The sequence below is a fragment of the Panthera uncia genome, chromosome F1, assembly GCF_023721935.1.
Source record: "Panthera uncia isolate 11264 chromosome F1, Puncia_PCG_1.0, whole genome shotgun sequence".
Classification (NCBI taxonomy): Eukaryota; Metazoa; Chordata; class Mammalia; order Carnivora; family Felidae; genus Panthera; species Panthera uncia.
Genome location: NC_064813.1, coordinates 37,669,624 through 37,692,714, shown reverse-complemented (window position 1 = coordinate 37,692,714; position 23,091 = coordinate 37,669,624). Strand labels below are relative to the sequence as shown.

General features: G+C 39.3%; 1 protein-coding gene and 1 long non-coding RNA gene across 3 annotated transcripts in view; both read left to right on the top strand.

Annotated features, from left to right (window-relative positions):
• The window catches only part of LOC125925922 (uncharacterized), a 196,374-nt gene that overhangs the window by 33,502 nt on the left and 139,781 nt on the right, over window positions 1-23,091 (top strand). For both annotated transcript variants that reach the window (XR_007458931.1, XR_007458932.1), the window contains exons 3-4: window positions 9,267-9,360; window positions 12,750-14,034. This is a non-coding gene — a long non-coding RNA (uncharacterized LOC125925922). The remainder of the gene's footprint in view (window positions 1-9,266; window positions 9,361-12,749; window positions 14,035-23,091) is intronic.
• On the top strand, window positions 9,367-12,699 carry TXNDC17 (thioredoxin domain containing 17). Its single transcript, XM_049635213.1, is given in 2 exon segments — window positions 9,367-11,329; window positions 11,332-12,699. Coding segments are annotated over 2 exon segments (399 nt in total). The 5' UTR covers window positions 9,367-11,253; the 3' UTR covers window positions 11,655-12,699.

The following is a 23,091-nucleotide window of genomic DNA, read 5'->3' as shown; positions in this document are numbered from 1 at the left end:
TAAACCATTCAGAGGATTGTTTGTTCTGTTGTTAACTATAACAATGTGATTTCCCATTCTATAAAGATTCCTTTAATAACACTGGTATGTAAGATTGGTGTTCAAGATAGAGAAATTTCTTTTTCTTTTTTTAAAAGTTCATTTATTTATTTATTTATTTATTTTTAATGTTTATTCATTTTTGAGAGACAGAGAGAGAGTGCGAGTAGGGAGGGGCAGAGAGAGAGAGGGAGACACAGAATCTGAAGCAGGCTCCAGGCTCTGAGCTGTCAGCACAGAGCCTGACATGGGACTTGAAGTCACAGATGGTGAGATCATGATCTGAAATGAAGTTGAATGCTTAACCGACTGAGCCACCCAGGTGCCCCTATTTATTAATTTTGAGAGAGAGAGAGAGAGAGAGAGCGAGCAGGGCATGCTGAAAGAGTCAAGTGAATGAAATTGTAAATTAATTAAATTCACTCTCCATTCCTGTCCCACCCATGGACTAAGGTACTGCATATCTGTATAATCTGACCCACTGGGACCTGAAATGCTCTGCATATTTTGGTGATGCAGGACCATCTGAATTTATTTCTCATCCTTCACTCCTCCCTTCCCTTATTCCCTCACCCTCCCTGTCCTGAAGTTGTATCTCCCCCATAAAGCATTCATGCTTAAGTCTCTCTGCAGGCTCTGTTCTCTAGAGAACATTGCTTAATACATTGGCTGTTCACTTTTTTCCTCTCTTTTTTTGAGACTTGCCAATGAGTAGCCTTTGTCCATTTTCCTTTTGGGAAATGTTTATATTTTGTTGAATGATTTGCAAAACTCTTTGTCAGATAAAGAGCTAATAGTTTTGTCACTTATTTTAAATTTTGTTTTATTATATTTTTAAATTAAAAGTATTTTTAATTTTGACTTTTCTGCATTTTGGGGTACATTTTTGTTTTTATTATTTTTATGTTATAATTGTGAACTATGTCACACATGTAGAAAAGTGTCTAAAATGTATCTCTTTTAGATAATATAACAAATAATACTATAATAAAATAAACTGTGTAGTTACTTCTGTTAAGAAATAGGTCATTCATTGCTTGTAATGTAGAAACCCCCAACTGTGACCTACTTCAATCACATAGTTTTTCTTCTCTTAATAATTTTGTAATTTGTTTTTTTGTACTTTGTGTATGCATGTGTGTGCTTATGTGTGTGTGTATGTATATGTCCGTGTGTGTGTATCGCTATTTTCAACTCCCTACCTTCCATCTTTTCAGTCGTCACTCTCTCTCCTTTCTCATCCACAAGAGAATTCCATCTAAGTTAAAATGTGGAAACATAAGGCAGACACAGGGAGGTCACATGACAGATGGATACTCAGTTAAACAGAATTCCAGCCAAAGGGGAAAGGAATAAGACTGACTGAAGTCATAAAATTTGAAGACAGCAACCACTCTTATTTCTAAAATACTGTAAGACCAGTTGTGGCTATGGATCCTGAGGGAAGTAGGGAAAGAAAAAAAACTGAATGAATCTCCTAAGCACAGCACAGTATTTTGTGGACTTAGAAATACAGAGGTATGACAATTCAGGAAACAACAGATGTTGGTGAGGATGTGGAGAAAGGGGAACCCTTGTGCACTGTTGGTGGGAATGCAATCTGGTGCAGCCACTCTGGAAAACAGTGTGGAGGTTCCTCAAAAAATGGAAACTAGAAGACCCTTGACCCAGCAATTACACTACTAGGACTTTATCCAAAGGGTACAAAAATGCTGATTAGAAGGGGCACATGTACTCCAGTGTCTATAGCAGTGCTACCAATAACCAATTACTGAAAGAGCCCAAATGCCCATCAACTGATGAATGGATTAAGACGATACGGTGTATATATATATATGCAATGGAATACTACTTCGTGATGAAAAAAAATGAAATCTTCCCATTTGCAACAATGTGGATGCAACTGGAGAATATTATGCTGAGCGAAATAAGTCAGTCAGAAGACATCATATGATTTCAACCATATGTGGAATTTGAGAAACTTAACAGATGATCATAGGGGAAGGGAAGGAAAATAATATAAAAACAGAGAGGGAGGCAAATCATAAGAGACTCTTAAATACCGAGAACAAACTGAGGGTTGATGGAGGTGGGGAAAATGGGTGATGGGCATTAAGGAGGGCACTTGTTAAGATGAGCACTGGGTGTTATATGTAAGTGATGAATCATTGGATTCTACTCCTGAAGTGAAGACTACACTGTATGTTAACTAGAGAATAAAGGGGAAAAAAAGCAATACAGAGGTAAAATAATGGAAGAAAAATTACCCAAAGACATTCAAATATGCAGTAAAACCTTGAATTGTGAGTAACTTCAAGGGTACTGCAAGATGAGTGAATATTTCTAATAAATTTTAATTTGATAAATGAGCAATATTTTGCAATATGAGTAGAAAGTGATGCTGAATCTCACATGATCACAACTGAGCCAATGGTTCTTCTCTCTCTCTCTCTCTCTTGCTGCGGGATTGTGGGTGATCATTTCCCATGCTTGGATGCTCAGTCTCAGGCCATTGTGTTTGGCAGAAATCAGTAATTTTTAAGAACATTGGAAGGTGCCCACAACTGGCACTAGTGTATTTTTTTGTCACTTCAAAGCACCAATGGACAGTCCTTTGCTTCTTCATATAAGAGTAAGCTTAGGACTGCTTTGCTTCATTCTAGGTCAGGCTGCCTACAGATATAGAACCTTGCCTCTGCTGCCTTATTGCCAGTTACATTAAATACTGTATATGATAAAGTTTATTAATACTGTACTGTAGTCAACATCTGTGAGAGCATATACAATGGCCCCGATGCAGAAAAAGGTTGAAAAGAAAGGCAGTAAGGAGAAGGAGATGACTATGGCAGAAGTTAAGGAAATCATCGAGAAGAATGAACAAGGTATGTCCATGGATTGGCAGGTCATTTTGAACTTTAGAATGCTTTATACCAAAGCACTATTTTCAGCAATGCTTTGAGGTGACTGAAGGATCAAACCTTACCTTCCAAGAGTTTGGGAAAAATCATTTCCACATCATGAACTACCTCAAGATCATCAATAAAGCCTAGGATGGGGTCATCAAGAGAACCCTCAATTCTGCGTGGAGAGCTATGGCCTGATTGTGTTCTTGAACATGACTTAGAGGGGCTTGATCATCACCAGTTGTGGATGAAATTGTGTCCTTGGGGAAGATTGTGGGACTGGAGGTGAATGAGGGTGACATTCAAGAGCTGGTGGGGAAACATGGCCAGGAGCTGACCACTGATGAACTGATGGATCTGTGTCAAGAGCAAGAGTAAGAGGTTATATAACGTGGCACAAAAACAGATACTCAGATCAATGGAACAGAATAGAGAACCCAGAAATGGACTCACAAACGTATGGTCAACTAATCTTTGACAAAGCAGGAAAGAATATCCAATGGAATAGACAGTCTCTTCAGCAAGTGGTCCTGGGATAACTGGACAGTGATGTGCAGAAGAATGAACTTGGACCACTTACAGCATGCACAAAAATAAACTCGAAATGGATGAAAGACCTAAATGTAAGACAGGAAGCCATCAAAATCCTCAAGGTGAAAGCAGGCAAAAGCCTCTTTGATCTTGCCTGCAGCAACTTCTTACTCAACATGTCTCTAGAGACAAGAGAAAGAAAAGCAAAAATGAACTACTGGGATGTCATCAAAATAAAAAGCTTCTGCACAGCAAAGGAAAAAATCAGCAAAACTAAAAGGCAACCGACACAATGGGAGAAGATATTTGCAAATGACATATCAGATAAAGGGTTAGTATCCAAAATCTATAAAGAACTTATCAAACTCAACACCCAAAAAGCAAATAACCCAGTGAAGAAATGGGCAAAAGACATGAATAGACACTTCTCCAAAGAAGACATCCAGATGGCCAACTGACACATGAAAAAATGCTCAACATTACTCATCATCAGGTAAATACAGATCAAAACCACAATGAAATACCTTGTCACACCTGTCAGAATGGCTAACACTAACAACTCAGGCAACATCAGATGTTGGCGAGGATGTGGAGAGAGAGGATCTCTTTTGCACTGGTGGGAATGCAAGCTGGTGCAGCCACTCTGGAAAGCAGTATGGAGGTTCCTCAAAAAATTGAAAATAGAACTGCCCTATGACCCAGCAATTGCTCTACTAGGTATTTATCCAAGGGATACAGGTATGCTGTTTCAGAGGGACACAGGCACCCCCATGTGTTTTTTTTTTCTTCAATTTTTTTTTTAACGTTTATTTGTGAGACAGAGACAGAGCATGAACAGGGGAGGGTCAGAGAGAGAGGGAGACACAGAATTGGAAATAGGCTCCAGGCTCCGAGCTGTCAGCACAGAGCCCGACGCGGGGCTCGAACTCATGGACCGTGAGATCATGACCTGAGCTGAAGTCGGACGCTTAACCGACTGAGCCACCCAGGTGCCCCTGGCACCCCCATGTTTATAGCAGCACTATCAACAATAGCCAAAGTATGGAAAGAGCCCAGATGTCCATTGATGGATGAATAGATGAAGAAAATGTGGGGTGTATATATATATGTATATATATATGTACATGTATATACATATATGTACATGTATATATATATAATGGAGTATTACTTGGCAATCAAAGAGAATGAAATCTTGCCATTTGCAACTATGTGGATGGAATTGGAGGGTATTATGATAAACGAAATTAGTCAGAGAAAGACAAATATCATATGACTTCACTCATATGAGGACTTGAAGACACAGAACAGATGAACATAAGGGAAGGGAAGCAAAAATAATATAAAAACAGGGAGGGGGACAAAACATAAGAGACTCTTAAATATGGAGAACAAACAGTGTTACTGGAGGGGTTGTGGAGGGGGGATGGGCTAAAGGGGTAAGGGGGATTAAGGAATCTCCTCCTGAAATCATTGTTGCACTATATGCTAACCAATTTGGATGTAAATTAAAAAATATAAAATTAAAAGAAACCATAAAAGATTAAATTAAATCAGACTAAATTGATAGATATTTAAGAATAGTTAATTCAATTATTATGTAATTGCAGAGGTCAAGGCTCTCTAATATACCAATGTAAATGAAACTTTGAAAGCAGTTCTCTTTGAAAATAATTTTTTTTTTTAATTTTTTTTTTTCAACGTTTTTTATTTATTTTTGGGACAGAGAGAGACAGAGCATGAACGGGGGAGGGGCAGAGAGAGAGGGAGACACAGAATCGGAAACAGGCTCCAGGCTCCGAGCCATCAGCCCGGAGCCTGACGCGGGGCTCGAACTCACGGACCGCGAGATCGTGACCTGGCTGAAGTCGGACGCTTAACCGACTGCGCCACCCAGGCGCCCCGAAAATAATTTTTTTTATTGCAAGAAAAGAATTGTCTTCAAAACAAAAAAGTCATAAGAATACAAGTGTTTGGTAAATCTGTGAAAGTATAAGCACTATCATATTAAGTGATCATCTGTCAACTATCAAAGTAATAAAAAGTGGCCATGAAAATATAAATAAAAAGTAAAACCTACTGAAAAAAAAAAACAGTGAGAGGTTATGGAGAAGATCTTGTCTGCAGAGGAGGAGAAAAAGGCAGAGGAATCTATCACTTCAAATGAGATTAGGGAGGTGTGTAAAATGTGGGAAACGTTGCCAAATTCTGTGGAAAAGCACCACCCGAGTAAGGCTGTAACAGTATGAGCCATGAATCTGTTTAACAACAATGCAATGTCACATTTCTGTGAAATCCTCAAAAGGAGGCCAAAGCAAGTGTCATTGGATAGGCTCCTTGTTAAAGTTTCATGAAAAGAAAAAGATGCCATTGAGCCACTAGACAGCAGTGATTCTGTTAGTGATAGTGAAAGTCGTCCTACACAGTATCCTTTCTCTCTTGTCTCTCTCACACCAACCACAAAGGTTTTCAAAGGTAATTGCAGGTTAATTTTTTCATTTTAAAAAATATTTTGTATTTTATTTATTATTTTGTATTACATTACAGTATGGTAATCATTTTTATGTGAATATTTTTGGGTTGTGGAATGAAACTTTTGAGTTTCCATTATTTCTTATAGGTAAATTTGCTTTGATATACAAGTGCTTTGGATTTCAAGCATGTTTCCAGAACAAATCATGCTTGCAAACCAAGGTTTTATTGTACATTTGTATATATGTTATGTAATATCTTTAGACATATATTCCTCTGTTGCATGCCAATGCTTCCTTAGTATAGGTGAGTCTAACCCCTTCCTTAGAGGTGAACACAGATGTGTGAGACTGTAAGTTAAACATGGGATCATAAAACCAACCTTATGTGTTGGGAAGTGACTTTATTTCACTGATAGGTTACAAACTTTGGGGCAATATCAATTCTTTTGTCAAGGACTATCATCAATCTTGGATTTTAGGGTAACTTTTTAGTTCTTAACTTCCCTATAAGTGGTTTTCTTGTCACTTAGAATATAAAGCTCTCAGACAGCTTGTATGTCAGTTTTAGAGTAGGAACTTAAATGAGTTTTGGTTAGTCTAGCTGAAAGTTTGTCAATTTTATTGATACTTTCAAAGAACCAATTTTGTTTTCATTGCCTTTTCTCTATTGTTTTTCTATTTTCTATTTCATTGATTTCTATCCTAATGTCTCTTATTTCCTTCCTTCTATTGCTTTCAGTTTGGTTTGCTCTTCTGTTTCCAGTTTCTTAAGGTGGAGGTTTACATGTTGATTTGAGGTTTTTACAATTTTGGTGTTACAGCTAAAAATTTCCCTCTAAGCACTGCTTTACCTCCATCTAATAAATTTGGTATGTTTAAAAATAGTGCTTGATTGAACATCTCAGTATAGAATGCCATTGTCATCTAGCTTCCAGGATTGTTGAGAAGTTCAAAATCATTCATATGGATCCCCTTTCTCCCCTCTTTTTCTTTTTCTTTTTCTTTCTCTTTCTGGTGAATCTTTTAATTGTTCCAGGGTTCTTAAGTTGCATATTCATGTGCCATAATATGGTCTGTTTTCATCCATTGTTCTGGGCAGTTAATGGCTCATTTTTTTTTTTAAGTTTTTATTTTAATTCCAGTTAGTTAACGTACAGTTGTATATTAGTTTCAGGTGTACAATATAATTATTCAGTACTTCCATACACCGCCCTGCACTCATCTCTTTAATCCCCATCACCTATTTAGCCCATCCCTCCACCCACCTCCCTTGTGGTAATGCCAGATTGTTCTCTACAGTTAAGAGTATTTCTTGCTTTGTCTCTCTCTGTCTTATTTTTTCCCCTTTGCTCATTTGTTTTTGTTTCTTAAATTATTTATTTATTTAAACAAAATTTTTTTTAAATGTTTATTCATTTTTGAGAGACAGAGACAGAGCATGGGTTGAGAGGGGCAGTGAGAGAGGGAGATATAGAATTCAAAGCAAGCTGCAGGCTCTGAGCTGTAGCACAGATAGCTCAGCCACTGATTGAGACACCCAGGCACCCCTTAAATTCTACATATGAGTGAAATCATACGGTGTTTGTCTTTCTCTGACATACTTTACTTAGCATTGTAACTCTCTAGGTCAATTCATGTTGTTGCAAATGGCAAGATTTCAGTATTTTTTAATGCCTGAATAATAATCCATTATATGTATATATAATGTATATAAATATATATACAACATCTTCTTTATACTTTCATCAACTGATGGACACTTGGGCTGGTTCAGTAATGTTGCAATAAACACAAGCAGTGTGTATCCCTTTGAATTAGTGTTCTTTATTTTTGAAAAAAAATTTTTTTTAAAGTTTATTTCTGAGAGACAGAGTGCGAGTGGGGGGGTGTGGGCAGAGAGAGAGAGGGAGAGACAGAATCTGAAGCAGGATCCAGGCTATGAGCTGCTAGCATAAAGCCTGACAGGGGGCTTGAACCCCCAAACTGTGAAATCATGACCTGAGCTGAAGTTGGATGCTTAACCGACTGAGCCACCCAGGCACCCCAAGCATCTGACTCTTTTTTTTAAAAAAAAAAAATTTTTTTTAACGTTTATTTATTTTTGAGACAGAGAGATACAGAGCATGAACAGGGAGGGGCAGAGAGAGAGGGAGACACAGAATCCGAAGCAGGCTCCAGGCTCTGAGCTGTCAGCACAGAGCCCGACGTGGGGCTCGAACCCACGGACCGTGAGATCATGACCTGAGCTGAAGTCGGTCGCTTAACTGACCAAGCCACCCAGGCGCCCCTCAAGCATCTGACTCTTGATCTCAGCTTAGGTCTTGATCTCAGGGTCATTAGTTCAAGCCGAACACTGGGCTTTGTGCTGGGTGTACAGCCTACTTAAAAAAAGAAAAAGAAAGAAAATACTGAATCTTAGAGGGGCTAAGTACGTTGTTCAAAGTTACACAAGAAATAAGTAGTAGAGCTGGAATTTGGCTTCTAGGATCTTCTGCCTCCAATACCACATTTTTTTTTTTTTTTTAACCACACCATTCTGTTTCTTATCCTGTGTGTCAGGGAACAATACCTTTTCAGGTTAAAAATGACAAGGACTACAATAAATATGCTATTTAGTTTGGCTATAATGTCCTAATTTAAATATTCATGACTCTTAGAGTGTAGTTGAGGGGCACGAATGCATCCTTCTTGTTGTGAAAGAGCAACCTTAACTACTTAATGAATCATAAAGCAAACTGTTTCCAAAAGAGACTAAATAGCAATATATTGTGCAGATTGAATAAGGTATTATCAGTGTAAATAGAAAGTATTGATATTATGCAAAAAGTAGGCTCCATTTGCATGGCATACATTTCATCATTCTGACTACAGCTTGAACATGTGTCATTCTATAGAGGACCAGAGCCAGAATTTGCCATTACACCACAGGGAATTTTAAGAGGTCCATAACTCAGCTAACACTGTTTTTGGGTTAATGGATGTTGGATGCATCATTAGAAAGATCAAGTTCTTCCAAAGCTTAGGAGGGAAAGTCACCAGCAGGAAAGAAAGAGAGGTCGGATGGTTATGGTGTTGGACATGACCTTAAAAGTCTCTAACTCTGCTGTCTTGTTCTTAGGAAAAAGAATACTTTGGAAAAATAAATCATTTTGAGATTTGATTTGGGAAATCAATGAATCCATGATCTGGATGTTTGCAAAGATTATTCCTATATCCATATTTTTAGAGACTTTCAAAGTAAATGGTTCTATAATTTTTCTCAGAAGCACATTGTTGTGCAGGGGAGTTCTTATATCTTACTCTTATCTCTCTCTCTTAGGTCCTCCATGGAGTAAGAGAAGTATCTCTTCCCAGTGATTCCTCAGTTTTCCTTTTCTTCTGATATCTAGATTCTGACAAGATATTTGAGTTGGGTAAATTCCCTTTTAGTATTATTAAAAATGTATAGCTTAGTGGCTTAATAGTATTTTAGACTGTTATTTTTTTTTTGTTTTTACATCAGTGTGCTTATGCTAAAATACTAAAATACACTTGTGTCTACTGGAAAATTAATTAAAAGTTAGTGTATGTGCTTAAGAGCTATATTTGTGACATTTTCCTTGCTTATATGCATTTGATTTTCAACAAGCACTAATCTTTATATTTCCAATTCCTATAACCCCCCAAAGTATTAGCTGAGTCATGAGTCATTTATTGATGTCCTAGTATTCACTTGTTTAGCTCCTTCTTTATTAAAGGCATAGGTAGGGGGAAGCTGGGTGGCTTAGTCGGGTAAGTGTCTGACTTTGGTTCAGGTCATGATCTTGTGGTTGGTGTTTGAGCCCGCATCTGACTCTGTGCTGACAGCTCAGAACCTGGAGTCTGCTTCAGATTCTGTGTCTCCCTCTCTCTCTGCCCCTCCCCCAGTCACACTCTGTGTCTCTTCTTAAAAATAAGTGAATGTTAAAAAAAAAAAAAGGCATAAGTAGGGGATATAAAGAAATGCTGAGATTAGGATCATTGTTGGAGTTCACAGGTAAGGTTTAAATTTTTTTAATGTTTATTTATTTATTTTTGAGAAAGAGAGAGAGAGTGAGCAGGGGAAGGGGCAGAGAGAGAGAGAGGAGAGAGAGAATACCAAGCAGGCTCCGCATTGTCAGTGCAGAGCCTGACCTGGGGCTCCATCTCACGAACCATGAAACGATGACCTGATTGGAAATCAAGAGTTGGACACTTAACTGACTGAGCCATCCAGGTGCTCCTAAGGTTTAGATGCTTGTAAATTAAAAAGCAATCAAATGCAGTCTATAATTATGTATCAAGTTAATGGTACACATAGTGAAGTTTGAGATTTCAGAGAAGAGGGCCCTGAGGGTGAGCTTTTGCTGGTTGAGAATGTTTTTATGGAGAAGGTATGACTTAGAGTGGGTCTTGAATCATAGGCAGGATTTAAATGGTTGGAGAGGTGGAGGCCACATCAGGTTTGGGGAGAGGAATGGATTAGAATGAGCTGGTATGTATGGGAGTGTGTAGAGTTCATTCGGAAGAAGAGGGAGTTTGTATTGGCAATAGTAAAGTTAGTAAAAGAGGCTGTGGTTAGGTGATAAGGGCCTTGAAAATTGCTAAAGATTTGATCCTGTGGGAAATGTGTTTTGGAAAAGAGAGTGACAGAATACTTTAAGAAAATGAATCTGGGGGGTGCCTGGGTGGCTTAGTTGGTTAAGTGTCTGACGCAGGTCGTTATCTCATGGTTGGTGAGTTTAAGCCCCACATTGGACTCTCCACTCTCAGAGCAGAGCCTGATTTGAATCCTTTGTCTCTCTCTCTCTCTGCCCCTCCGTGTTCTCACTCTCTCTCTCAAAAATAAAATAAGCACTAGAAAAAAAGAAAGCGAATCTGGTGATAATATACAGTATATAGCACAGAGGTAAAGAGCATGGGTATAGAATCAGAACCATAGCCTTGACTATTTATTTGCTGTATAAACTTTGGCAAATACTTTATCCATTCTGAGCCTTAGTTCCCTCATTAAAGAACTTAATTTATTAATTAAGTTTTATTTTTCATTGTGGTGAAAAATACTGTTGCTCTATTTTTAAAATGGAGGTGTTGAATAATAATACCACCTATCTCTAGGGTTATTGTGAGGAGTAAATGAGAGGAAGTATGTAAAATGCTTGGTCCTTTCATACATGCCTGGCACATAATCCTTCAGGATAGATTAGCTAAAAATATTATCTAAAAGGGAAGAGGCTTATGGGGCCCCAGCCCCTGGTGGTGTCACCCAGAGACCCTGTGGTCATGTGCCCTCATGATGGCAACTGGCTATGGAGCAGCACAGTGGCAAGACAATTTTTGCCAACTTTACTCGCTCTGAGGATGCTGGAGGGAATGGCTGATGTCCAACTGTGCACAGGCTGAACCAGTCTTAGGAGAGGGGCTGAAGTTTGCTAGTGAAGGATGTGTGTTCATCTGCTGCCAAGTAGGAGAAAAACCTTTTTGCAAAGATCCAAATAATGACTTCAGAAAAAGCTTGGAAGTGGGGCACCTGGGCGGTCCAGTGGGTCAAGTGTCCAACTTTGGCTCAGGTCATGATCTGACAATCTGTGAGTTCGAGCCCCGCTTCGGGTTCTGTGCTGACAGCTCAGAGCCTGGAGCCTGCTTCGGATTCTGTGTCTCCCTCTCTCTCTGCCCCTTCCCTGCTTGTGCTCTGTCTCTCTCTGTCTAAAAATAAAATAAAAACATTAAAAAAAATTAAAAAAAAAAAAGAAAAAGCTTAAAAGTAACTGCAGTGTCTATACTACCTAAATATGGAACATCTCAAAAACTGGTAGAATCTGAGTGTCTTCAGGCCAACTTTGTGGAGATGTTGTTCTCTGGATGTTAGCATTTTAAATTATAGCTTATTTATTTATTTTAAGAGAGAGAGAGAACAGGTGCACAAGTGGGGGAGGGACAGAGAGAGCGGGAGAGAGAGAATCCCAAGCAGGCTCTGCCCTATGAGTGCAGAGGCTGATATTGCAAGGCTGGATCACACAAACCATGAAATCATGACCTGAGCTGAAATCAAGAGTGGGACGCTTAACCATCTGAGCCACCCAGGTGCCCCTCTGGAGATTAACATTCGATGATGGCAATTTTGTCTTCATTTCCTGATTTGCTTTAGTATAAAAGAAACTGCATACTTGCCTTGAATTCATGTTTAGTAATAAATAAATAAGTAAATAATGATGTAAAAGAAATGGTATGTCTAAACAGGAAGTGCTATTAAATGCTCATGAACCCTCAAAAAAAAAAAAAGGGAAGAGGCTAGGGATAGTGAGATTAGGGGAGACTTATAATTAAATTATGAGTTTCTCAGGCATTTTTCTCACACTGTATTATAGCTGACCCTTTAACAAGGTTGGGGGCAGGGGGTGAGGGACACCGAAACTACCCCCTCACATAAAAAATCTGGGCATAAATTTTGACCTCTCCAAAACTTAACTACTAATAGCCTACTGTTGACTGAAAGCCTTGTTGATAATATAAACAGTCTAACATATTTTGTGTGTTATATGTATTATATATTGTATTCTTATCACAAAGTAAGTTAGAGAAAAGAATGTTATTAAGAAAATTATAAGGAAGATAATATACACTTACACTAGTGTACTATAAAAAAATCTATGTGTAGGCAGATCCACAGGATCTGTCTCTTGCTTCAACAGTGTTGGGAGGGAACACATCCAGGGAATAGCTTCTTCCAGCCCCCCACCACCCTTCCAACTTCTTTTCCAGTTGAAACCTCTGAAGGCATCTTCTTACCATCTTCTATCTCCAGGGCAAGCCAACACTGTTTCTTGAGCTTAGCACCTCATTGCTGATCAACCGTGAACGATCACATTCATCAAAATTACTCCACGGAGGTGAAGGCTCCATGGACCACCTGATCAGTGTGCATCCAAGGACCTGGGCACCTACCTTTCTCTACGCTACTGTTTCCACCTGGAGGATGTGGATGTTGAGAGCATGGGCCATTTTTTTCCGCCAGAGGGTGCCACGTGTCCCTTGACCTTAACAAACCAGCTCCGTGGCTGTGCTCTCTTTCAGGACAGTCAGAAACCGCGGACATCATGGAAGCCACCATGGCCCTGGACGGAGAAGGACCTGAAGCTGCATGTACTGAACTGTGCATGTCCTGCCTGTCCCCGGGCAGACCCCCATCTCTGTGACTTCCTGGAGAACCACTTCCTGGATGAGGAGAGGAAACTGTTCAAGAAGAGGGGCAACAACTTGACTGTGCAGGCTGGCTGGCCTCCAGGCGGGGCTGGGTGAGTGTCTCTTGGAAAGGCTCACCCTCAGTCGCCACTGGGAACCTCTGGAGCCCCACGGTGTCAGGGCTTTTGCCTGAGCCTATCCCTGCAGTCACTAGGAGGCTTTTCAACCACTCTGGAACCTTCTTCAAAGCTGCGGACCAAATGGAGACAATAAAATTTTGTGCAGAAAAAAAGAAAAATTCTGGCTTATTGGTGGATTGTTGCAGTTGAAACCCGCATTATTCAAGGGCCAACTTATATTTGTTTATATGTCTCATTTGAACTCGTTGAAGGCAAGAACTATCTTCAATTACTAGTGTGGGTGCAGGGTAATTTGAGTCCATAATTGAGATATGCGTTGAGTTGGTCAGAGTGGACAGAAAAGGTGGGTAAAGGAGACCTGATGAAGAAACGATTAATTATGCTCCAATGATTGAAGCTGGCACTGGAGAAGCAAAGTGAATAGTAGAGATGATTCTAGGATTTTAAGAGCTTGGGGAGCTGAGAAAACAATGACTATTAAAAAATGTTTTTTTAATTAACTTATTTTGAGAGAGAGAGAGTGTGCACACATGCGTGAGAGCGAGGTGGGAGGGACAAAGAGAGAAGGAGAGAGAATCCCAAGCAGACTTTTTGCTGTCCGGGCATAGCCTGACACGGGGCTCGATCCTACCAATAGTGAGACCATGACCCCAGTGGAAATCCAGAGCCAGGAGCTTAACCGGCTGAGCCACCCAGGTGCCCCTAAAAGGATGACACTATTAACAGAAGAAAGGACATCAGCAAAGAATGAGTTTTGGAGATGAAATGGTGAGTTTGCTTTTATTGCTGTTGCTTCAGAGTTAGATGCTCATTTATTTATTCCACAGATACCATTTTTACCATATGAAGTCAGATACTTTGCCCAAATTTTGCTTATAAAATATTGCATATCTTGTTCCTCAGTTTTAAGTTTCTGTCCCTTTTCTTTCTTTTAGCTTCTCTTTGCTTTGCCTACTCTCAGAGGAATAGCCTTTTCTATTTATTTATTTGTTTATTTATTCATCTATTAATTAATTAATTATTATCAATCCAGTATAGTTAACTGTATTATATTAGCTTCAGGTGTCCAAGATAGTGATTCAGCAATTCTATACAATACCTCAGTGCTCATAAGTGTACTCATAATCCCCTTAACCTGTTTAACCCATCCCATGATTTTTTTTTCTTGTGTTCCTTCTCTTCTTGGTTTTCACTCTATTCTTGTCTTGCTTCTGCCCAAGAATTACTTCTAACCCATTCATTGCTCTTTTCCCACACTTCTCTGTCTCGTCTGTAGTGCACATTTTTGCTGCCTCTCTCTTTTTTCTTCCCTGGTATCCAACGAAATCAAGGATTTTGTCGTCCATGGTGCACCCCCTTCTGAAGAGTTTTGAGCAGTAAATGGGAAGGTAGTAACTGCAATTTAGTAGGATTGTGTGTGTGGGGAGGTTGTATGTATTGTTTCTCTGGAATCTCAAACCAAAGAATGATTCCTTTGGAACATGTTGATAGTTTTCACTTGTGCTTCTGATTACCTAGGATATTTTGGTTATGGCGAGATGAGAGAGGTATGAGTTTAACTGTAACCTGATCAGGTCAGTTTTAGATAAAGCTAAGAAGAGTTAATGAGTTGTACTTCACAGAGGAATTTCTGTGTAGGAGGGCCTTTTGTTTTTCAGGTGTACATTAACATGGGCCACTGTAAGCCTGGTGTATAGAAAAGAGCGTTAGCTGCATATGTAGAATCAGAACATTCAGGCACTTTAATTCTGAGACTCGAATTTAAAATCTCTTTTTATTGCCATTCACTGCTTTACCATGATGTATCATGAGGAAGATCAAATGAAATTGGAACTTGAGTGATTTTCAACTGGTGATGGTTGAGTTAGGAGCATAGTACTGAGGTTTATTTTGCTAAGCAAATACTTAATTTTTTTTCTTTTTTTAAATTTAATTTATTTTTTTAATTTATATCCAAGTTAGCATATGGTGCAACAAGGATTTCATATTCTTTAATGCCCCTTACCCATTTAGCCCATCTCCCCTCCCACAACCCCTCCAGTAACCCTCTGTTTGTTCTCCATATTTAAGAGTCTCTTATGTTTTGTCCCCCTCCCTGTTTTTATATTATTTTTGCTTTCCCTTTTGTTCATCTGTTTTGTATTTTAAAGTCCTCATATGAGTGAAGTCATGTGATATTTGTTTTTCTCTGACTAATTTCACTTAGCATAATACCCTCCAGTTCCATCCACGGAGTTGCAAATGGCAAGATGTCATTCTTTTTGATTGCTGAGTAATACTCCATTATATATGTGTGTATATATGTGTGTGTATATATGTGTGTGTGTGTGTGTGTATATACACCACATCTTCTTTATCCATTCATCCATCGATGGACGTTGTGGCTCTTTCCATACTTTGGCTGTTGATAATGCTGCTATAAACATTAGGGTGCATGAGCAAACACTTAATTTGTAGATAACACACATTAAATATGTAAACAAGACCTGAGGGTAGGAGGAAATTTTTAAGTTGTTCAACAGAATACATGGTTTGAGGCACTTAAAAAATTCCACTAAGCACTGTAGAAACACAATTTATATATGGATAATTGATGTGCTAATTGCAATTTGAAATCTCATTAAACTAATTTTCTAAAGATTTCTACCAGGTGTTTTTTTTCTCCAGATTAGTTTATGTTGTTTGAATTTGAAAGGAATGAAACTGTACTTCAAGAATGTTTATAATTCAGATGCTTCACAAATTCCAATTGTTTCTCATCCCTCATTACTGATGTTTGATGGTTTGTTTCCACCTTGTTTCAAGAAGCTCCTGAAAGCAGGATTTCTACAGGAGATCTATCTGTATATGTATCTAAAAAATATATATATTTATATATAATTTATTTTTAGGCAAATATATATTATTAATGTTGGGCATTTCCAAGTTTATCTCTGCTGAGAATTCCTCTCTGCTTTTTAAGCTTTGAAAATATGCTTAAAATTTATGAAAATACAGAACATTATTTTTAGTATGCTGGATTAATTTTCCACTTCTTCACTCCTTTTAATTATGGACCATACATTGAAGCCTTTACTGTGTGGCTTCACAGTCCCTCCTTCTAGAATAGGCAGAACATACATATTTTCTTATCTCATTGATTTACTTCTTATCTCATTGATTTACTTTACTCATTGAAACTCTAATCTTATTTTTTATTGAAACGTAATTCATATACCATAAACTTCACCATTTTAAAGTGTACAGTTCAGTGGCTTTTAGCATATTCATGAAAATGTGCAACCCTTACTGTCATCTAATTAGGGACATTTTCATTACCCCAGAAAGGAACCATATACTAGTCAGCAGTCTCTGCCTATTCCACCCTCCCCCAACTCCAAGCCGCCACTAATCTACTTTCTGTCTTTATAAGAAAGATATGTCCATCTATTTTGGACATGTCATATAGAATCATATGTTACGTGGTCTTTTGTGTCTGGCTTCTTTTACTCACTACAGTGTTTTAAAGACTTATGTAGGCTGCAGCATGAACTAAGACTTCATTTCTTTTTATGGTCAAATAATATTCCATTGTATGGGTATGCCACATTTTGTTTATTTGTTAATGGACATTTTGCTTGTTTCCACCATTTGGCTGTTGTGAATAAAGCTGTTAGGAGCATTCATGTACAAGTTTTTATATGAGCAAATGTTTTCAGTTCTCTTGAGTATATACATAGGGATAGCATCGAACCATAAGATACCTCTATTTTGGAGAATTGCCAATCTTTTTTCTCCAGTAGATGTACCATTTTATATTTCTTCAGTAATGTTTGAGGATTCCAGTTCCTCCATATCTTCAACAATATTATTATAATCTGTCATTTTGATTATAGTCATCCTAGTGGGTGTGAAGTTGTATCTTATTGCTTTGGTTTTCATTTCCCTAATGGCTTAATGATGTTGAACATCTTTTCGTGTCCTGGTCAGTAGAATGAATATCAGTGGCTGTGATGCAAACAGAGGTTTTAAATTTTCCTGTGTGATTTGACTTGGCTTCTTGTGCTTCTACCAGTTAACACAAGAACATCCTCAGGTAGCTGCTGATCCAAAGAGAAGGAGGAGACGTGTGAAGCAGACCTAAACCCATTTCAGAGTCTGCAGCCAAGATCAGCCAACCTCTATACCCTTGAGCAAGACTACCTGTAGTCTATTTCAAATTTGAAGGGAATATCCATTTTTAAAGCAAATTATGTCTCTTACCTATATTAGAAAAATAATTACCTTTATGCACTGTAATGAAATATAATGTTATGTAGCATGTCAGCAACTTCTGTGTTGAATCTATTCTAAAAATTAAAAACCAGGGGACTTTGGTCCACTGTAAGGTCCTAGAATGATAGAGCCAGAAGGAGATTTTGAGACTATATAATCCAATCTCATCCTTTTGCAGATGAGGCAATTGAGACATCTTATGCTACATGCTCAGGTAACTTAGATAACCAGTGGCTAAGCCATGAGAGAAATCCAGTTGTCTGGCCCCCAGGACAGTGTGCATGTTTTAAATGAACCCTCTCCCCTCTCTTTGTTCTCTTTGTGCAATCAACAGTCAGTCTCGGCCCTAATGTTTCCCATGATGGTACTTAATAAGCATGTGAGAATGATGACTAAGCTAATTTATAAATTAGCTGGAAAACAAGAGAAAGGGAATAGACTATGCCTTCATTTATGTAGCACATATTTATCGAGTGCTTACCATGTTGCCGTGCATTGTGTAAGACACTCCGTGAGACACAGTAGGGTACGACAGGGATGTGAGCCTTACCAGTAACTGTGGGGATTGCAGTCTAGGTGATTGAATCAGGGTGGTACTTTGAAGGTAATTTTTGTTCCATAAGGAAAGGTAGATTATTGGATTGTCAATAAATGTTCTACCCAGTTATTTCTCTTTTCATCACCTAGAATACAATTTTATTTGTCAACTAGAATTCTAGGAAGGTGTTTATCCACTAAGATCTGGAAACAGAACATACTTCAGGTCTCTTGTCAAGGGTCAAATGGATTTCTCAGCTGACTGTGATGAACACCTGTAATCTCAGGAGTGTTAGACTGCGGGGCACAGGCAAGTGGAAGATTGAACAGGCGATGCAGCCCTGATCACAGAGGTTGCACAGCAGCCAGAAGGCAAAGGATCCTACAGCAAGTGTGAGTCAGACAAAAGTTTGACAGCCAGGTGTGGAGTTGTAGACCCTGAACCTCATTTTCAGGGCTGGGAGAGCAGTCACCTAGAGTAATTAGGAAATGAAGATATCAAGATATTGAGATGGGACGGAAGGCAGAGGTTAAGCAAAAGATAATATGGCAGATTTACTGAAACTGGATAATGGGGCAAGGCTTGCTCAGGAGAATACAAAAGAGCCTGGTTGCTCAAAGCAGAATTCAAAGCTGAGAGGATAACCCTGGTAAAGCTTGTTTTATGCTGAGCTATCAAACTTTGTCCTCATATTTTTCTTGCCTAAGGATTAGGTGATGAAAATCAGCTTATAAGTGATGTTCAGGCAGTTCCAAGTGTGGGGAATAAGGTCTAGAGACTCTGTTGAGGTCAAGAGCCTTGCCACTGGGGATGACTTTTGATTGACGTTATCTTATCAAACAGGCTTTCACACTGTAGTGTGCATTAGAATTACCTGGTGGGATTATTGAAACATGGATTTCTGGGCCCTAGCCCTAGAGTTCTGATTTGTTAGGTTGAAACTGGGGCCAAATAGTGGGCATTTGTTTTTCTTTCTTCCTTTTTTTCTTAATTTTTTAATGTTTATTTATTTTTGACGGGGGGGAGGGGCACAGAGAGAGAGGGAGACACAATCTGAAGCAGACTCCAGGCTCTGAGCTGTCAGTGCAGAGCCTGAGGGCGGGGCTTGAACTCACGAGCCATGAGATCATGACCTGAACCAAGGTCTGATGCTGAACCTACTGGGCCACAGACACCCCTGGAATAGTGTACATTTCTAAGGAGTTCCCAAGTAATGCAGGTGAAGCAGGTTCGGGACCACGCTTGGAATACTCCTGTCTGATAGTATCAAAGATACTTGAGGTAAGATAATGGAGGTTGTTAGGGCCTTATAATGGCACCTGGTGGATTTCTTCCAGGAAGAAGCAGGAACCTCAGAGAATCTGTTTCCTTTGAGTACATAGTAAAAGCTTATACTCTTTTGTCAATAACTTTCAAACACTACATTTTTTTTCCTGCTAATATACTTAAGATGCATGATTTGCTTATAAAATTAGACCTTCCTTAAAAATTAAAGCAGTGTTAAGTATTTGCCTTCCTAGTACAAACATCACATCTCCAAGAGGGCAGGACTGCCTCTGCCTTTTCATTTGCTGTATCCCTGGCACATTCTGTTGATACATCATAGGGGCTCAGGAAGTATTTCTTAAGTGAGCAAATAAATTTAATTTGCACATACTTTAAATTTATATTTTATTAATTTTCCTCTATGGCAGCATTAAAAGTAAGAATGCAAAATAGTTGACATGAAGGGAAAAAGATGGGGACCCATGGGAACCACAGGAAGGACCATTAGGTAGAACTTCAGGAAACAGGTGTAGAGACTGCCCCACTTTGTGAGACAAGTGGCTGGGTAGGTACACATCAACATTCTCATGCCTCTGCTCTGCCCCTCACTAGGAGAAGGTGCACAGTGAGTGGTGGTTTTTTTTCTCCAGCTTTTCACTGCACTCACTTGTCAAACCTCTGAGACCACAGTCCTACATGAGTCATGGGAGCTTGCCTCCTGCCTGATGCTCCCCACCTGCTCCAGGCCACCTCTGCCACTCCCTGGTGGTCTCTGTCTTTCCTCCCTGCTTTCTCAGACATTCTTCTCTTCAGGGCAGGAGCCAACTGCTCTACAACGTGCCCCCCCCCCCCAAGTTGATTGCCAGTAACTGGCCCTTAGTTTCCACTAACAAGGAAATGGAACTTCTGTGTTATCTAAAAGAAATTGTAAGCACTAACCTAATAGCTACAAGGTTTAACGAGCTACTCTGTAAAGTAGATAGTTTAGAAATGCAAAATTTTATTCTTGTGATCATCCAGTGGCTCATTCTGTTTTACCTCTGCCTGTGTCTCTTGCTTCCATTTCAAGTTTCTCTTTAGTCAAACCTATAATCATCTAGAACAAAAGTTTTCACTCCCTCACCACTTAAAAAAAACTTTTTTTAAATGTTTGTTTATTTTTGAGAGAGACAGAGCATGAGCAGGGTAGGGGCAGAGAGAGAGAGGGAGACACAGAATCTGAAGCAGGCTCCAGGCTCTGAGCTGTCAACAAAGAGCCCGACGCAGGGCTCGAACCTATGAACCGTGAGGTCATGACCTGAGCTGAAGTCGGACCCTTAACCAACTGAGCCACCCCGGTGCCCCTCCCGCACCATTTTAAAAACCACGAGATCTTTAATTCAAACAACCCTCAGTAAAAACTCTGTGCATAAACACTGGGAGTGGGAGTGCCCTGTTCTCCACCTGAACCCAGCAATGTCACTGCGGCAATTCAGGCCAGCATGGTATGTGGCAATAAATTAGCTAAGACAGATGGAGCACAGTTATTTCCTCAACAATTACATACTGGGTGCCCCAGAAAATGACTACTTTGCTGGATGCTTATTTCAGACGGTAGTAGGGAAAGGAAATAAAATGGAATCAAATGCTGAGAACAAGGGAAGCTATTCGTGCTTCTTCTTCTGAAATGCTGTTTCCTCTCCCACCCCGGGGGATTTCAATCTGACCACTGGCAGGAAGGTGGTCATTAGAGTGAAATGGTATCTTCTTTTTCAAATACCCCACTATGCTGTACATGGTAATAATTGGTACTCGAATGCTCACCATCCACAGAAATAAAGGGGGTAGAATTGGGTCCTAGATGGTGCCAGCTTCTGTAAAGCTCATATTCTAGGGGAAGCCTGGGATGAGCAGGAAGGAGCCAGAGTTCCTGGGCAGAAGACCAGCCCACTTGCTGGCTGCAAGAGTTAAGGCAAATCTCTGGGCCTTTGGGACCTTCAGTGTTCTAGGTGTAAGATGGGGACGGTAATCCTTGTTCTGCCTCCTTCAAGGGGTTGTGGGGGGTGTTAGGACTCAGTCTCCTAGGTTAAGGGCTCAAATAACATAATGTACATGAAAGTGTTTCATGAAGTTAGAAACAAACATGAGATTTTATTATATAAGCATTTGAGAAATACTTGTGGGTGAGGCACAAAAATTTTTTGTGAAGGTGCACTGTGCACAGGAGACTGTCATAGGCTCTTCAAGGAAGAATGGGACCCGTAGACAGCGCATTTAGGAGTTAAATAATCAAATGAACCCATGGATAGAAAAGGACATTGTCAGCTGTCATTTGTTGAGCATCTTCATTGGGTCACACACCGAGACAAGGGATCTCAATGACAACCTTACAAACAGAAATAATTGTTCTCAATACAAAGCTGGGAGCTGGGAGTTCATAGGAACTTGCACTGGGTCATGCAGCTTGTGAGGGTCAGTGTCAGAGCCAAGACTAAACCGCTCCCTGCTCCTCCGTTTTCTCTCCATCCCTCTTCATCTTCTTTTTCCTTTCAATTGCCTTCCATTTCTCCTTCTACACACACACACACACACACACACAGATATGCCTATGCCATATTTAAAACTAAGCACAGAATTTGTCATTATTAGCCAGTTGGATTAGTTTTCCTGTTAATTTATATGAATCATATTTTAATGTTTTAATTTTCATGTTTTAATATTTTAAAACAGTGCTATAGATTATCAGCTTCCAAAGAAGACATCTTAGAGCCCAGATTGTTGGATCTGACATCAAATCTATACTTTTAGAAATATGAATGGTGGAGTAAATTAAGCCTATTTCTTTCAACATTACATTAAGTCTCTGAAATATTGGGTTATTCATGTAGTAAAAAGTCCTGTCACAGAAAAAACCATTTCAGTTGTAACTAAAACTTGATGTGATAGCAGTTAGATTTGATATGCTTCTTACTGAGCATATTACTCAGAGCAATAGGGGGTATAGCTTTCTTTTTTTAAAAATTTTATTTATTTTGAGAGAGAGAGGGTACACATGTGTGTGAGAAGGGGTGAGGGTGTGGCAGAGAGAGAATCCCAAGCAGGCTCCGAGCTGTCAGCACAGAGCCCTGTGCAGGGCTGGAACCCATGAACTGTGAGATCATGACCAGAGCCAATCAAGAGTCGGACACTTAACTGACTAAGCCACCCAGGCACCCCTGGGGTATAGTTATCTTTTAACCAAGCATAATGAACATGTTTTACACCAGTATCCTCTGTTAACTAGTGAATTCCATCACAGCTTTACTTTGCTGATATGATGTGATCGATTCAGCTTTTCTAGATTACTTTATAAGTTGCTGTGGAGAATAAGTTACATGGTAAAGGTGAGTTTTAGCAAGTGCCAAGAACAAATCTCCTAGATTTTCCTATGGGGAACACATTTATGTTGACATAAATTGGGTTGCTAATTATGTAACTAGACGTATCACATATTTAGCAAACAGCTTGTCATGAGCAAGTCTCAACCATGCATGAAAGAGTTTAACTTTTCAAATAATCCTTTGGAACCTCTGAACAAAAAGAACAAACAAATATATTTAGACTAGTACAGGTTGGAACAGTGCATGGAAACTAATTACATCCCACTGTCACACCTGAGGGACACACACCTTTCTTCAAGTCAAGGTTCTTGGTTCTTATTAAGGACTAAGGAGAGAGTGATTACTTGTAAGCTAGGAACTTGGGAGTTCACTTTCAGAAGCTTCCCCACCTCTCAGGATGCTGGGAAA